The sequence below is a fragment of the Lissotriton helveticus genome, chromosome 5_1 (genome assembly GCF_964261635.1).
Source record: "Lissotriton helveticus chromosome 5_1, aLisHel1.1, whole genome shotgun sequence".
NCBI classification, from domain to species: Eukaryota; Metazoa; Chordata; class Amphibia; order Caudata; family Salamandridae; genus Lissotriton; species Lissotriton helveticus.
The window spans coordinates 1,348,699,040-1,348,715,992 of NC_136065.1; the positions used below are offsets into that span (position 1 = coordinate 1,348,699,040).

Sequence of the window (16,953 nt, forward strand, 5' to 3'; positions counted from 1 at the left end):
GCTGAGGACAAACGATGATGTGCAAAGTCTTCCATTCTCATACAAGTGATCAGTACTCTGATTTCCTCCATATTATATCACATTTTGATTTGAACTTCACTGTGCAGTGATAACCACCTTGGTATTGTGTTGATGAAGCCTAGCAGTAGGACATCACTAAACAGTAGTTTTAATGTCAGTATGATGTAGAAAACTTATCAAGTACTTTTATTACCTTATTGCACATCATAGAAGCTCCAGTTGTTTTCTTCTGGAAATCTCCAGTCAAGCGTGTTTATGCTGCTAAATGTTTAGGTTCCAAAGTCTAAGGTTGTAGAGAAAATATTTCTAGAGTGTCTGGAGGTTTATCTCCACAGCCTTCTATCTGAGGATGTAGAGAGTGTGCTAGTGGGGTTTGCCAGAGTACAGTGGAAATCAAGTGCATCACTATATGCACTGTGACTGTTGTGAATCTAGGTTCTAATCCTAAAATTTGTCTTTCCAGCTCAGTCTGAACAACAAACAGCTGACACAGATGTTAAAATCGACAACTCCTGTGCAGGAGGAAGAGGAGGACCCCCTGGCGTACTATGAAGGTCACACAGCACAGATTGAGGTATGCAAAGATAGGGGTATGAGATCTAGCAGTGCCCTGTCGGTGGCACAGAGGTTCTGCAATGCGACTTTCATTTGAGTGGTGTACAGTCGGTATTATGGTGGCACTAAATGAAATAAAATGATATTTATATGGTCCATTTAAACCTCCAAGTGCTCCAGTGTTGTCACAGGACAGCCTATTCACCATTCAATAGCCTTACCATGCTTTTTCTTGAAGGGCAGGGGCTTCTAGTGTGAGGTGAAGAACAGGAGGGACATGGATTGCTTTGTTCTTGGGCAATGTGTGACAGATTGAACGAGTGCATACGCCTGCAAAATGTTCACAACACTGATTTAACCAACTCTGTGCGTTAAAAAAGCCTTCAGCACTCGGATGATGACTCTCGGTTCCAAAAGTAGACCATCGGGACTGTGTTTATACCTAAAGTTTTTGGCTTGGTCTTGTTTTCTTTTTCATTTAAATGTGTTAGTGTTCATTCAGACTGGGGATATTTGTGTTCTTTGGCCATGGAATCTTTGACAGAGACCTTAATCAGTGTTATTTATCAAGTGGGTGAGCACTATTTTTAGAACTCTTTGTAGCTTTATCACTTTCTACCTTATTTCCCTGTTTTTATAAAGGCCTGAAATCCCTTTTCCATGTATCACTTGCCCTTTTCTTTCATAATCTGTCCTATTATAGGTTGTTATATTCTAGTGCAGACACGGGTTAAGTGATACTCTGCTTTATACATATTCCACTCAAGCCACAATAGGTTGTGGCAGCCCCAATGAAAGCATGGTGATTTAGGGTCAGTATTTGAAAAAGATGCATCGAGAAACGCGGAGATGGTTGTGTAGCATTTGAAGATGGCAGTTGTGTGTTCGCTTTCCCACCTTCGCTAGCCTGGAATCTGTGATGTGTAGGAGTTAGCAATATGAAGTGCTATTCAACCAGTAAGGCGGGTGCAGCAGTAGACTCATCACACTTGAAAGGAGTGCTCGTTCACGACACTACAAGATAATTTAAATGGCCTATGCAGCTTCAATGGGTGGGCAGACAGCCCTGAAATCGAATTGTAATGCAAGAAGCTATGATTGGAAGGCTACACCAATGGCATGGGCCCTAGTTGCTAAACATTTCCCAGTCCAAGGTAAAGGAGTGTAGATGGTGAATGGAATCTATATAAAACATTTAAATTCATGATTTATCTTTTTCTTGTTCACATGATGTGCCTATAACTATGCATCTGAGTCTCTCAGCAGGCGAAGGTGATGACTCACCGTAGAAAATTGGTCAGACAGCAAAATGGCTTCATACATCTAGACTAAGGTGTGAAAGATCTATTTTGTGGGGGAAAACAGGTACCTATTGAGGATGGACCATACTTACCAAGCTGAGATTTTTGTTCCTCTATTTCAATGTGCTTTCACTTCATGGCTTGAAGGATACTGTCAGAAGATTTGTAATACCATTGCCAGATGATATGTGCTCTTTCAGAAGTGTGGTGTATTGATGTCAAGAAGTGAGGATGTATGGAATAATTTTGATTTGTTATATATGGAAGGGACCAAGGAGACAATTGTAAGTAAATGTACATGAAAAATGGGAAGGAAAGAACTAGTCCTGTTTCTTTGGCCAGAACTAAGATGGATTTTTAGTTACAAAGTCGGGTGATGTTCATATAAGGAAGTCTCTGAAGATTGAAGGACAGTGATAAATGAAGGAGATGATCTAAATAATGAGAAGAGGAGTTAGTTTAAGCAATGGCCTACACCATGTGTAGCTTCTGCGATGGACTGTTTGAAGTCAAAAGAGGAGAGGCAGGAAATAAAGTTATGGATGGTTAGTGTATTGGAGTTAACCCATATGTCAGTCTTGGTTGAAAGGGGTTGCATGGTCTTGTATTACATAAAGTAAACAGGAGCGTTAGTGGAAAGTGGAGTTCGGTGGTAGCTGAATGAAAGGTCAGTGTATGGCTGAGGCAAATGAAACTGTTGTCAAGATGAAATTCGGTATATAACAATGATTTGTGTGTGTCAGACTTGGAAGAAAAATGGCATCAAAGTGGATTTTTTTTTGCCTGATAGTCCTCGTAGACCGCCTACAAGGTTTTGAATGTAACCAATTAATATGCACCTATTTCTACATCCAAATCCATTGCAATTAAATTTAGTTCAGTATTCATTTTGGAAATCCTGAACACTCAACAGGATTTAGTCATAGAACGTTACTCTATTTCATTCTTTGATGGCACCAACAGTGGGAGCTACATTCCAGTAATACAAGGTAACAGCTGCAACAACAAAACTGTAAGACTTCCAGTTGTCACATTGTTATTGGCTGTCTCCATTGTTTGGGAATTAAAGGAGACTCAACCATTTGCCTTGTATACCGTATTAAATAACTGTTTCATTTTGTGCCCCAATCAGATAGTGCGACTGGACCGCAGCATGGAGCAGATTGTCTTTCCTGTGCCCAACATCTGTGAATTTCTCACTGAGGAGACCAAACACCGGGTTTTCACCACCACCGAACAGGATGAACAGGGCAGCAAAGTCAGTGACTTTTTCGACCAGTCCGATTTCCTGCACAATGAGATGGAGTGGCAACGAAAGCTGCGCAGTAAGGGTCCTGTGTCCCGTCATATGGGTGTTTAAATAGGTGTCTTATATGAGGCCTTGCCAAATGATACATTTCAGTCTTAGTTAATGAAAAGTGGTGTCATCTCATCAGTTGTCCATTACATTGCATTGGGGAGGTGTGGGCTCCAATGTGGTGAATGTCATGCAGATATGTTACCAAATCAGAGTGGCCATAAACAAAAGTCAAATACTGTGACCCACTTTGGGATGTGTCCACAGTGCCATCAAGTGATTGGGACTTGCATGGTGAGACAGAGGACCAGCTTGTGGAAGTGGATAAAAATACATAGGCTGTGACTGCCCTTTATAAGATGTTTGTGATGGGTCAGTAACTGTCCTACTGGGTCAACAGTTGCTGGAACTTGTCCCACCTTACTGCTGTTCTTATTGTGAAAGGATGCAATGATTAAGTCAAACCTGAATAAGCCAATTCTGCTGAATATTCTTTGACAATTGTTGCTTTATTTTGGCAAGCAGAAGGCAGAGAAAGAGGTGGGGGAAAGTGTGGAGCTGATTACCCCATTAATTGAAAAATAAAGTAGCAAATCTAATTGCATACGGTTCTATTAGATAGTTCCATTGCATGTAATATAAATTAAGATATACCAGTACATAGTATTTTATACTTATCAATTTAGATAATATTGCATTGGGTGCAGAAAGCACTCAATTTTTTCAATTTCAAAAGTACTTTATTCGTTTTTTTTTTTTTGTAGAAAACCATAAAAGCTCATGACAAGATATATTTCAAGCTTTGAGTTAAAAAAGACATGTTAAAATATACAATAGTTCAAACAAGTGTTTCATAACATTAAAATCCATCTATTACATGTTAGAAAGAACATCATTCAGGGGATTTACTTATACAGTTCTATGTATCCAAACATTTTCTATACTTCAGTGAGCTTTTTAAAAAGCCGGTCACATGGGGTATACATTCGGGTTTTAACAGTTGTAGGTACAATAGGGCAGGGCGAGCTTGTACAATATGCAATCTTTCTAACCCCTTCGGTGCTCATGACGAGCTCAGCTCGTCATGGCATATACCTCTCAGGTGCTCATGACGAGCTGAGCTCGTCATGACCACACCCGTTTTGGTTACTGTCCAGCACAGCAGGGGAATCGCTCTAGCAGCCATGTGGTTAAAATGGGTTTAAGATAAAAAGCCCTTGGGAATTCATAATATTTACAAAAAAACATAAAGTGCAGCAGATCCTGTGGAGACAAATTGTCTCAGCCACAGGGTGCTAGCACTGTCCCTCTATGACACCCCCTGGGGACTGCTATTAAAAGGTGAAACAAATTAAACCTAAACCTAATTAATAAAAAACGCTCATGTACTGTTAGTGGTCAAAGTAGGTATGGTTTCTCGCCAAGCGAGGTTTTGAGCATCAATTGGAGACACACGTTGGGCTTCAACAGGTACTTTTTTTGCCTGTCCATTCGTTTTCGTGTAATGAAAGACTGTTTTATATATGCTACATCATTTCTAGTGATTCCTTCCGGGTTTAAAAAACAAGTCCAAGCGTCCTTCGTTCCCAAAACTAGTTTTAAGATATTTCATCCAGGGAATCTTGGTCATACAATCTAGGCTCAATGTCTCTTTTAAGAAACTATGAGTTAAACCAAGCTGTTTATTGAGCCAGCATTGTAACCAAAAAATAAGGGGACGCATGGACAAGGTGTCACTAATGAAAGGCATACCAGTCTCTTCATGCACGGACATATTCGGTGTCCCCTGTGGGACACACAGGAGCTGTTTTAGAAATTTATTTTCAACCACCTGGAGGCCCTCTAGATTACAGTATCCCCATAGTTCGCTTCCATAACTGGCTATCAAGACGCTCTTTGCACGATAAACCTTCAGCATGGCCCCCACTGGTCTGTTGCCCATTCTCGCAGCAAAGTCAAAGAGGGCTGCATTAGCCCTTATAACCTCTCCCCTTTTTTTATTTAAGAGAGGGGCCCAATTCAGCTGGTGATCCAAATAGACACCCAGGTAGGAAAAAGAGGTGCACAAAGGCACCCTGGTGCCATTTACCATAAAAGGGTACTGTTTTTCAGCTCCTTTCCCCACCTGCATCACGTAAGATTTGGTATTATTTATGGATAGGTCACGACTATCCATGAACCTGTCCCACTGGGTCAACAGTTGCTGGAACTTGCCCCACCTTACTGCTGTTATTATTGTGAAAGGATGCAATGATTAAGTCAAACCTGAATAAGCCAATTCTGCTGAATATTCTTTGACAATTGTTGCTTTATTTTGGCAAGCAGAAGGCAGAGAAAGAGGTGGGGGAAAGTGTGGAGCTAATTACCCCATTAATTGAAAAATAAAGTAGCAAATCTAATTGCATAGGGTTCTGTTAGATAGTTCCATTGCATGTAATATAAATTAAGATATACCAGTACATAGTATTTTATACTTATCAATTTAGATAATACTGCATTGGGTGCAGAAGGCACTCTTCCATTGTTTGCAATGAAAACAGTAGACAATCCTGTTGCATGGAAAGAGGGATCGGTCACAATGAGCTTTTGAATATAGGGGTCAGCCATTCCCATTCCACTATAAATGGGTGACAGGTATGTGTGTGGAATGATGGGACTGTTATTTTTAATATTTTACTGGGTGGTATACTGCAGTAGATAGCTGAGATGCATTTTGTGTTTGAAGTGCTCCATACATTTGATTAGAGTGGAGGTTTCCTTGTTTTGTGGAATTATTTAGAAGTGTCAGACTATTTCAATAGACTGAGCACAGGAGACAAGCTTGATGTGGAGTGGCCAAGAGAGCTTAAATGGATGGAGCGTTAGACTGTACTATGCAGGAAATGACATGAGAAGGACTATTCCATTATTAGTGGCCAAATGGTGTGCTCTACTTATCCATATAATTCGTTTTTACTCAGTTTTGTTTTTGAGAGGTTCCTTACATACTTTTATCCATATTCCACTGGGCTTAGAATTCCAGTGGACATACAGAAATGTTTGGAGCTGAATAAAAAACAAATAGACACCAGTCTATGTTATGTTAGGGACCGTGCCTAGACTATAGCGGTACCTGAAAAGCCATCCGCCTCCACTGAGAACCTTTTGCCCAACTAAATGAATTGGGCCTGAGCTGGCCATTGCGTACAAGACTGTTCCTCCCTGGGCACTTCCCAAGCCTTGACTTCTTCGGAAGCCATCTTTCAATTTGAAATTCAAGCAGTTTTGCTCCACGGATGCGATTTAGGATCGCTTGTCCCCTTCTACAGGGGCATTGCAAGAAGTCTTAGGACGTATTCCAGCATTGCACAATAGGACTGGCAATTCACCCTGGGACTGAGTCCCGCTTCACAGATGTCTCAGTTACTGGGTGCTCAGCCCCCATCCTGAAGATGACCTCATATTGCCAGATGTCAAAATGCTGTAGACAATAGAATTGATAGACTCCACTCCGTGAACGGTAATAGTAGCAGAAAGGAGTCGTATGTATTTTTATCTGTGATGTACTGTTTCTTTTCATATCACCTATCACTGTTCTCTTTTTTCACTTGTGTGTGAGCGCTGGATCTCTTGACAAACAGAAAAATCATTATAATGATATGAGAAAGTATTTACTGAATAGATTATTATACAGTACATATTGCCTGCCTTGGCTTTTACATAATATGTTTTTGTCTTGCGCTGGGTACAACATAATGTGTCCTGAATGAATAGAGACATATTGTTCTTTTGTGTTGATTTATATCCTAGTGAACCATTGTTTTTCTTGATAAATTGTAGCTTTCCCCTTATTTATAACACTGTTCTGTGGTGAGGAGGCTCCAATTTGTTAGATGGTGAGCATTGCTGGTGATGTGTGGCTGCATGATGATGTCCCCTGTGGCGGATTGTGGTGCGCAGTTAGTGTAGATCTTGAGTATTATGTTGTGGAAAAGTCAGAAAGGTCATCGAAGAAGTCCTGTGAGGGGGTAATGGAGTTGGTGGTTGCCGTGGATTTGTGAAATCTCTGACGATGTTATAAAGTTCTTTTCCAGAGTTGGAGCAGGTTTCTAGTCTCAGTACGAGGGCAGCTTTCTTGGCTTCTTTAATCTGGGTGTGGTACCTCCTGACTGCAGATTTGTAGACTTCTCTAGAGTGTATCTTCGCTGATTCTCTGTCTTACCTCTAGTTGTTTGCAGTAGCGCTTGCGGTCTCTTAGATCTTCCATGTACCAGCATGCTTGGGCATGAATTCTTGCTTGCCTGATTATCTTTAGGGGAGCCAAAGTGTTGGAGCAGTCTGAGATGCAGTTGTTGAATGTGGTTAGGTTGTTCTGAACGTCGCCGGTGAGGATAGGCTGGTTTGATATGAGGATGGATCTCAGGGTGCACCAATTTTTCATTCTTTTTGAGCCTATTAAGTATCAAAATGTAGCTTTACACAGCATATTAGTGGTTTCCATTCTACAGAGCTATTCAGATAATGTAAGAGCTTTTCAATGAACTGATTGGATTTGGTTTGAAAAAATTAACCACTTTTCAGTAGATCAAATATGAGTTTTAGTTCAAGGGCTTCATAAAATGGAATAACTCATATTCTTTATATTTATTTGACAAAATACGGGAGTAGAAACATCTTGAGAAATTATGTTGTATGTGACCATATGGCCTGCTAAACAAACCTCTTCAGGGTATAAATCTAATGCTCTCTCTTTTTGTCCTCACCCTTTAAGGTATGCCCCTCATGTTCTGGTTCTCCCGTCGAATGACGCTATGGGGAACCATCTCATTCAACTTGGCTGTCTTCATAAACCTTATCATTGCCTTCTTCTATCCTTACGTGGAGGCCACTTCTATGGGTAAGTCAAATTCAAATAAAGAATGAACATCTTAGAGCAGCTCAATCAACGAAATAAACCAATCAGCTTAAACAAGTGATTTCTCTATGGAAAAAACATCGCAAGTAGACACCCCATTGCTCCTACTATACCAGGGAGACATCTCAATCTTGTTAACACCCCACATAATGCGATTGTGTCTACAGGCCATTATTCTGAAGAGGATTCTTACATTTATATGTGTTAGTAAACCTTAGAGGAAGAAGTAAATGTAATGATTGCCGCAGTTATCTTTCTATGAATTTCATATTGATTCATATTCATGGTTGTCCCTCTTATATACACTGAAAGTCATGTTTGGCATTTAATCGTGCTGGTGCACAGTATCCAATCACTAAGAGGGCTCCTTAAAAGTGCCCTGGATTTTGAGGTTATAATCCCGCACTCATTAATTACTGATACGATAGAGGATGTAATTACTAGGTTCAGGATTTCTGCATTAGTCTGAGTTTCGTAGCTTAAAACGGGGCATAATGGAGCAAAACCACATACATTCATTTGTTTTGTGTTGCAAAATTCCGGATTGTGTGGTGTTTCCACTCACATATTTTACCAGGTTTTCCTGGCAAAACATCTGTTTGGAAAATCGTGGCATGTAATAATGTACTTCACACAACTTGTAATACTGATTGAGGTGTTAACTCCTCTTTCTGCCCAAAATGGAATTTCAATGACATTGTACCCAGAAGTGTCTTACAGGCCAACCACCTCAATTGAAGAACATTTGGGGTGATGTCTCTATTAATATCCTAATGAGTCACCATCTGTAGGTTCTGATGGTCCTCTTTGTCTATGGTCTTCTACAGGAAAATTGCATTGAGCAAAAAATGTGGAATTGAAATAATCTGCAAATATATGAATAGTTTCAGTTTTGTCCTGGTCTGGAATATTGGATCCAGCTCTGGCTCTGTGAAGATAATAATAATAATAATAATAATAACAGCTTTTTTCGATTTGATACACAACCCATAAAAGCATATAAACAACAATCAATAAAAATACACTTTACTAAAATGACTAAAATACAATATCATTACTAAAAAATCAATGACCTACTATGTATCACCAGTGAAATAAAACTCATTAATATACTCCATCCCCCCTTGTTGTTCTTAACCTTAGAGCGCCTCTTAAAACATTTGCCACACATTAAAGGGTAAAGACGTCAGATGACAGTTTTAAAAACAACAAGGCTACCCGTGCCTGTCTAAATCTAGCTTTTCCTATCAGGCCTTTTAAAAACAGTTTCCTGGAAAAGGCATAGTACGGGCAGAGTAAAACTAAGTGAAGGGTGTCCTGCGGAGACTTACTGTCGCAGCCGCAGGGCCCCCTCTCTTCTGGATTTATGATGAAACCTGCCGGTACTGCCAATAGATGATGAATATAGTTTAGTCTGAAGCAGGAGACCAAAAAACGATCATGGGCACTTTGTCATTAGTGTTAAGTAGGGTTCTGTGAAGATATCTGATGATAACCGATTTCTGTGTGGTGTTCTAGCTAAGGAATGCAGTCTGGGCTAAAATTTAAAGGAAGCTTTGGTGGAAATATTTTGGCAAGTTCACATCATAAAGAACTGAGGTTGAGCATGATATCTACCCAACGAAGTCCAGGAGGTTTGAGATCAAGGGACATGTTATGCTTGAGCATAATCTAGCCATGGGGTCTTATGAAATGATAATATTACAGCTCAATAGGCACGGATATAGTATGGCTGTGATTTATACCTTAGCATACAGATAATGGAATTTGCAAAGGGGCACTATTAAAGTGAACATATTTTTTACTGACAACTATAGTCCAAAAATCTGATTGAATAAAAGATTCTGGCTATTCATCAAAGCACTGGCTTTACAAATACCCTCAAAGACAGCATAAACTGTTTGCACAGGAGTCCTTCAGGAAAATACGGATTTCTGTTGATTCTTTTTGCTTCTTCTACATAGGAGTGCTGGACTCACCCTTGACAACCGTCTTCTTCTGGATGCTCATCGGCTTCTCTGTCATGTCCCTGTTCACCCGACGGTACGGACTGAGGCCCCTCATTGTGGCACTCATTCTGCGCTCAGTCTATTACCTGGGCATTGGGCCCACCCTGAACTTGCTCGGTGCCCTCAATGTGAGTGATATAAACCCATTCATCATTTGATTTGTTGGCAGTAGGAAAAGTTGCTCTAGTACACCAGCCCCAATATGAAGGATGCCAAAAGAAGAAAAGCAGTGATAGAACATGTTCAGAAAGATTCTTGCTGCAATCTCCTGGGGAATTTACATATGTGGGATATTTACATGGCGATCCAGGTTATGGTATTTAACACGAAATGTAGGAAGAGGGTTCTCACGTTTATTGGTCTTTGTGTAACCTACTTATTCACTTTGCAAATTAGGATATTTAGATTTGCATACTTAGGGGCTGTATTTCAGAAGCGTTTGTTTTAGCAGTATCGATGAAGCAAGCCAAGGATCATTTTTGTCTGTGATGGACTTACTAATCTATCCCTGTCCATAACACCCTTTTGGGAAGATTTGCAGTAACCCTAGGCCATGCTTTAATAAGGCAGTATTCCCTCTGTGAATCCTACTTAACAGCTGCAAATGCAGTGATAGAAGCCTGCAAAGGACCTCTTTTCCTGCAGTTGTAAATGGTATAAACAAGTTATTTCTGTTTTTACTCTTTCCGCTCTTAGCTGCATTGATTTTCTTTTAAACTTTCCACCTCTCTCAGTCACTCACTTCCCAAAATATATTCTAATGCAGTAGTGTAACTCAGGCCCCTTCAGGCCCTAAGGCACAAGGAGGCACATATCCTTCAATGAGCGCCTTTCAGCCCCAGGCCTACAAATATTTATGAGATATGAAAGTCTCAGGGGCCCCTCACCACAGTCTGCAAGGAATCCCCTTCATTATGCCACTACACCAATGCCTTGATGTTTCATGTCTTTACATAACATTTAATACTGTTGTTTGTTCACAATACCAAACAATCCTTCTCTGCTGCCTCTGCACTGACCCTTCTTTCTCTCACACTTTCATCTATTGCCTAAATATTTCTATTCTCTATTGTCTTTGTAATTAGGGGTTCATTATTCTGCTAACGTGTCCCTACTCTTTCTTCATCTTTTCAGGGTTATCACTCTCAATATGAACTGTCTCTCTATCTGTGTTTTCTTCTCTTTCTTTGGCCACACTGTTTTTTCTTTATCTCAGCCTGTTTTCCGGTTTACATTTGAATCTGTCAGTTTATCATTCTGTTGTATTTTTCTGATTCTTAACATTTTACCCCACCAATCTCATGCTAAATATTCTAATTTCATTTGCCCACAGCTGACCAATAAGATTGTGTTTGTGGTCAGCTTTGTGGGAAACCGTGGTACCTTCATCCGAGGATACAAGGCCATGATCATGGATATGGAGTTCCTCTACCACGTCGCCTACATCCTTACCAGTGTGCTTGGCATCTTCGCGAATGAGCTTTTCTACAGCATCCTGGTACGTATCTTAGCATACACTCACATCTCTGCTAAAACACGAGGGCACCGAGGCATGTGATAAGCTTATTAGATATTCTGAGTATAGTTTTCTTGAACATCCACAACACTACCAAAGGGATTATAAGGTATAGAAGGATTTGGGCAGCAAAACGAATCAGGAAGTGTTTCCTGTACAGCTGTGTTAGAAAACTGAGTCTGGGTCACCATGTTTGTCAATGCACCAGCTCTGAGAAATTCTAGTGTTCATTTGAATTGCTTACGGTAGCAAAATTCCACTGTGTTTAAAAGAGTCGCCCAAGTCCCATGGAATGGAACATGCCTGTATGAGTAACAGAGACATTCATGTTGCCTGACCAGGCCTTCGTAAAAAATGTATCCAAGAGTAGATGGTACAGTTATAATTTATGAACACCTAGCTTTGTTTTCTATGACTAACCACATGGCAAGATATGTGTTGTCTCCAGGTTCAGCAAAGAATAGTGTAGTGAAGACCAACAGTGTTGTATTGTCATTGTCATCCATTCCCTAGAAGCATCTATCAGGCATCAAGTGCTGTGCAGTGTTTCAGGCCCTCCATTTATGTTTCCCTTTCATGACATTCAATACAATGTGTTTTTTGTGGACCACCAGTCATTTATTGTAGAAAGGTTCTCTTATATGGAGGGATAGCATCTTAGCACAGTGCAGTAGAACTGTCTTGGAAGGAAATACCTTGGTGGATGTTTCTTTCTACTGGAAGAAGGTAACCATGTATATTGGGGGAATGTGCCCCAGTAGCATTAGGAGTATTCTAATAGTTCAAAGGTGTATGTACTCTTAGAAGATGATGGATTAGGGTCTCTTGTTTAAATGGTTGACTTTACACCCGTGGCCAAGCTGGTGCAAGGATTTTTCCAAACAATCCGATGCTTGCTCCCTGACTCCTGTTGATCAACCACTTACAGTCTGACTTCAAGGTTTTTTTTTGTATCTTTATTTTCCAGTTTTAATACACAATAATCAGGATATAATATTGAAGCGGTACATTGTCAGGCATTTCATCACATAGCAATATTACTCTATGATATGCATATCATAATATGTGGCATCATCAGAGGAAGACCTGTCCAAAGGGCAAAGGAATTTAGCAAACTTCAGGTCCCTAGTTCGTCCGTTCAGAAATGCACTAACATGGCGTGTCTTGGTATAATGTAGCAATTACACAATCTGTAGTCTGTTTCACCCAATGAAATAAGCATATGACAGAAATATGAGTATAGAGCACACTAAATAAAAAGAATTAGATGTCTATATTATATCATCTCAACCCACCCCTTCTGGCACAATGCCACATTCAACTTGTGTCTCAGTGTCCCTGCACCTCTCAGCAATATACGCCCTATATGGGCCCCATATGTCTTTGGGGCGTGAGGAGCTCTGCATTAATGAAGCGTACATTTCACAATTTACATTACAATAAGCTAGGCTACGCAGCCAGGCCTGCAATGAGGGAGCAGTTCTCTTGCCCCATACCAGCGCTATCTCCCGCTTAGCCAGCAGAAACCCAAGTGCCGCAAACCTCCTTATCTTCTTGGGGAAGTTGACCGTGTATCCCTTAAGTGCGATTTCCGGAGTAGCGGTCAACCACAGGGAAGTCATGTCACCTAATGTGGCATGCACCTGTTCCCAATACGGCTGTAGTTTTGGAAAAGTCCATGTAAGATGGGCAAAGTCCGCTTGAGGGGCAGAACATTTCAAACAATGGTGTGGTCTACAAGGATCTATCTTGTGCGACCAGGGTGGAGTGTGGTACAGTCTGCAAAGAAATTTAAAATGAATGAGTTTGAGCCTGCTGTTGAGGGATATTTCCTTCGTGACCATGCAACATTGAGCCCATTGATCATCCGATATGGGCCGGCCTAGATCACGTTCCCAAGCAGTGCGAATGTTGACGTCGGCGATTGGACGTACATTGAGGCATGCTCTGTACATTTTAGAAATTAGATGAGTGTCATCTCACACTCAATTATCAGCGTTAATGGGGCCACAGGGTACAGTGCCACTGGATATGTCGGAAGAGCGGCTCGTAGTATGGAATGCATGCGTCGCATTATGAAGGCATCTGTCTGACTTCAAGGTTAATATATAGTGGGGATAATTGACAACTCTACCCTTGATCTGTAAGAATTCTACTTACAACATTTTGTTTTACTGGCTTAATTTAAATGTGTGCATTTCAAAATAATAAGTTAAAATTTCACAATAGAGATAGGCCTATTTTGTCTAAAAGCTGCATTGGCACTGGTGCTATACATCGCAGTTTAGCGCTGTGCACACACACCTTTACAATAAATAGTAAGTCAATAGATATTATCTTTTGCATCACCTGGGCACCCCTTGAAAACTAATAAATGTGTGCTATGATGCCATAAAACTACACTCCTCTATGTTGAAACTTACCATATCTGGAGCTAGGGGATTCTCTCATTTAAATATATTTTATTGCTAACAAAAAGAATCTATTATTGTGCACAAACGTACTCAATATTTTACAAACTTTTTATTTCATTATCTTATTGTCTGTAGTTTTCCTTGTGGGATTTTCTCTTTTGCCATTTTACTTTCTTTGCCCAGCTTGTTTGTTTGTATGAAGGCTTATTCTGATTCATACAAGCAATCCAGTTTGTTCTATCTGGAAAGTATTTGATAAACAAATGAATATCATTGCTGGTTGATTGCAGCTTTTCGACCTGATCTACCGGGAGGAGACGCTGTTCAACGTAATCAAAAGTGTGACACGCAACGGGCGGTCCATCCTGCTCACTGCCTTACTGGCCCTCATCCTCGTCTACCTCTTCTCCATTGTTGGCTTTCTCTTCCTCAAGGATGACTTCATATTGGAAGTGGACCAACTACCCAAACCCAAAGGTACCTCTTTTTCATACATTCAACCTGGTACCTCTAGGGCACCAAACAGCAATACCTGACTGGCAACAGCACAAAGCTATAGAATTGGGCATCCAGAGTTAGGACCTGTGTGGCTAATGATGAAATCCTCGTAACCTAGTGGCAATTTATGTCCAGCAACTCCGTTGGGCCTCATTTAGAGATGTTTGCAGTAGGTATTCTGTAGGTGAAGGTGTGCTTTATTTTTAGAGGGCTTTCATGGTAGTGGGTTTTTCTCAATGGTGACAGATGTTGCCATGGTGGGAACAATCTGGACGGAGTGTAAATAGCATTATAAAGAATATATATACTCAGTTTATAAGGTAACGCCGACTCCTCCTGGAAGTGTAGTTAATCGTTTTTTTGATTAGTACAAAAAGTTAAAAATAGCCACAGAAAATATTAATACTATCTACCTCCATAAAGTGCAAATGCAGGGAGCCTGTCATAACAGTATGTATGATAGCTACATATCTGCCTTCGCTTCTTCACACTAAGCACCCTTAGCCCCAAATACTGTCTGTCCAAGTGTCTGAGCTGGTGGCTTCACACAATGTACAGAAGGTTCCACACTCCTCACATAGAGGGCACTGTGGCAGTTTATCACCACTCTTAAATTACAATATAACCATGCTGTGTGCATCTGGGGACAATATAGCCCTTAGCTGATGGTGTACTAGGCAGAGGCCTAACGTTGCTTGGCTATAACCATGCACCTGCTGACACTGCTCCCAGATCATTCCAGTGTCTGGGCTTATGATATTGTCTATTAATTTTAATTCCAGCGCCTGACACTTTCTCAACATGTGCCAAAACCCTGCCTTGTCTTTTAATGCAGCCAATGCTTTTAACTATGTCCATGTTCCTCAAACTCCGCATACTGTCTGTTTGGTGAATAAGTCCTTTGTTCATCCATTCTATGGTATTGCACATTAGTATTTATACAACGGGCAAGAAGCTGAAGCGCATTCACAGACAGACTGGTAGCACGCTACACTGCGCTGGAGTGCGTGGCTGCGAGAGTGTTGGCGATTGTGGTATGGCTATGTGGGCAATGTTTTAGTATCATGCATGAGTGACAAGAGAAGTGATCTTATCTTTCTGCGGTACTCTGCCTTTAGCGCAGTGATGGATGAGGGGGTATGGGAGATAGACAGACACATTTATGGCTAACTAGGATTAGCTCTGCTGATCCCTTGATTAAGGTTTCTTACATTATTAGAATTCTTCCCACGCTTATTGCAGCAGAAGTTCACCCGCTTTGAGGTCTTACAGAGTAGGAGAGAGTAGCAGGAGAGGAAGGGGATAAATAGATCTTTCTAGATGATCTACTTTACATTCATCCAATACATGATTATCATTATCATACGTATGTAATGGCCATAAGCTGTTACATTAAAATAGGTCAATTCAGCAAGTTCACAGCTTCCATTTACATGCAGTTCACACCCTATGGAGTAGTGCTCTCTCTTGGTCAGCTCCCGCCCTACCTATTCTCATCAAATGCATTCCACAGTACCGAAGTTCCCTTTATTTTAAATTTCAAAACTAAAGATCATAACACATCAATGCTCCAACTAAAGTGTACAGCATCACACAACACAGAAGATCAGAAATCACAAGGCAATGCACAGACTACCTACATTGAAGCAACTGTGAAAAGGAGCAGACCTAATTGCATACAAATACAACCAGCCCACAACAGCAGTATATGATACATGTAATACATAGGTGATGCTCAACCAGCACTCAGAAGAGCCCACCACATGACATCCAGTGATTCAACACACTCACAATACCAAATTATGCCTAGCATGAACATACTAGCAAACCCCATCATGCCCTGAACTTTCCATATGACAGTTCCTAAACACTGATGGGCTGTTGAACAAAATGCACTTCAACTACCACATGAGTAATGCATGGCAATGGATATTCAGCAGTTTATCTGTTCTCGAAATATCTACTGATTCACACGTAATACACTAATAAATACACAAAGCAATTACACAACCATACACCAAAGAGGGTATGACAGATTCACCACCAACCACGGTGTTTACGTGTGTAAATAAGCTAGAGTGGCATACAACTTATTGTTCAGGTCAAAAACACAACATTCAAACCAATGAAAATGCAAAACACATTGGCCAACAGTTGTGGTGTGTAGCATCTACACCAGCCATAGTGGTACACACACAACACTCCTGATGATTAACCAAAACTATATACCACTAAGCAAGGTGGCATTTGGTGTGCATACACCGCGGGGGGTGCTCAATACCTTTTTCAGGCCATACAACATACTGAAAACCAACAGAACAATAACCGGCAACATCTCAAAGATACACAGAAAGAAAGAGGAATTAACACAAACATGCCAACTAAAGCACACATCACCACACTATACGCAGAGCAAAATAACAAAATGCCCCCAACCATGTATAAAAC

General features: G+C 40.6%; 1 protein-coding gene across 1 annotated transcript in view; it reads left to right on the forward strand.

The window, feature by feature from the left end:
• ITPR3 (inositol 1,4,5-trisphosphate receptor type 3) overlaps nt 1-16,953 on the forward strand; it is a 568,454-nt gene that overhangs the window by 524,617 nt on the left and 26,884 nt on the right. The window contains exons 47-52 of the mRNA XM_078644240.1: nt 485-595; nt 3,010-3,202; nt 7,925-8,050; nt 10,033-10,205; nt 11,411-11,575; nt 14,298-14,484. Of these exons, the coding sequence (XP_078500366.1) occupies nt 485-595; nt 3,010-3,202; nt 7,925-8,050; nt 10,033-10,205; nt 11,411-11,575; nt 14,298-14,484 (955 nt within the window). The remainder of the gene's footprint in view (nt 1-484; nt 596-3,009; nt 3,203-7,924; nt 8,051-10,032; nt 10,206-11,410; nt 11,576-14,297; nt 14,485-16,953) is intronic.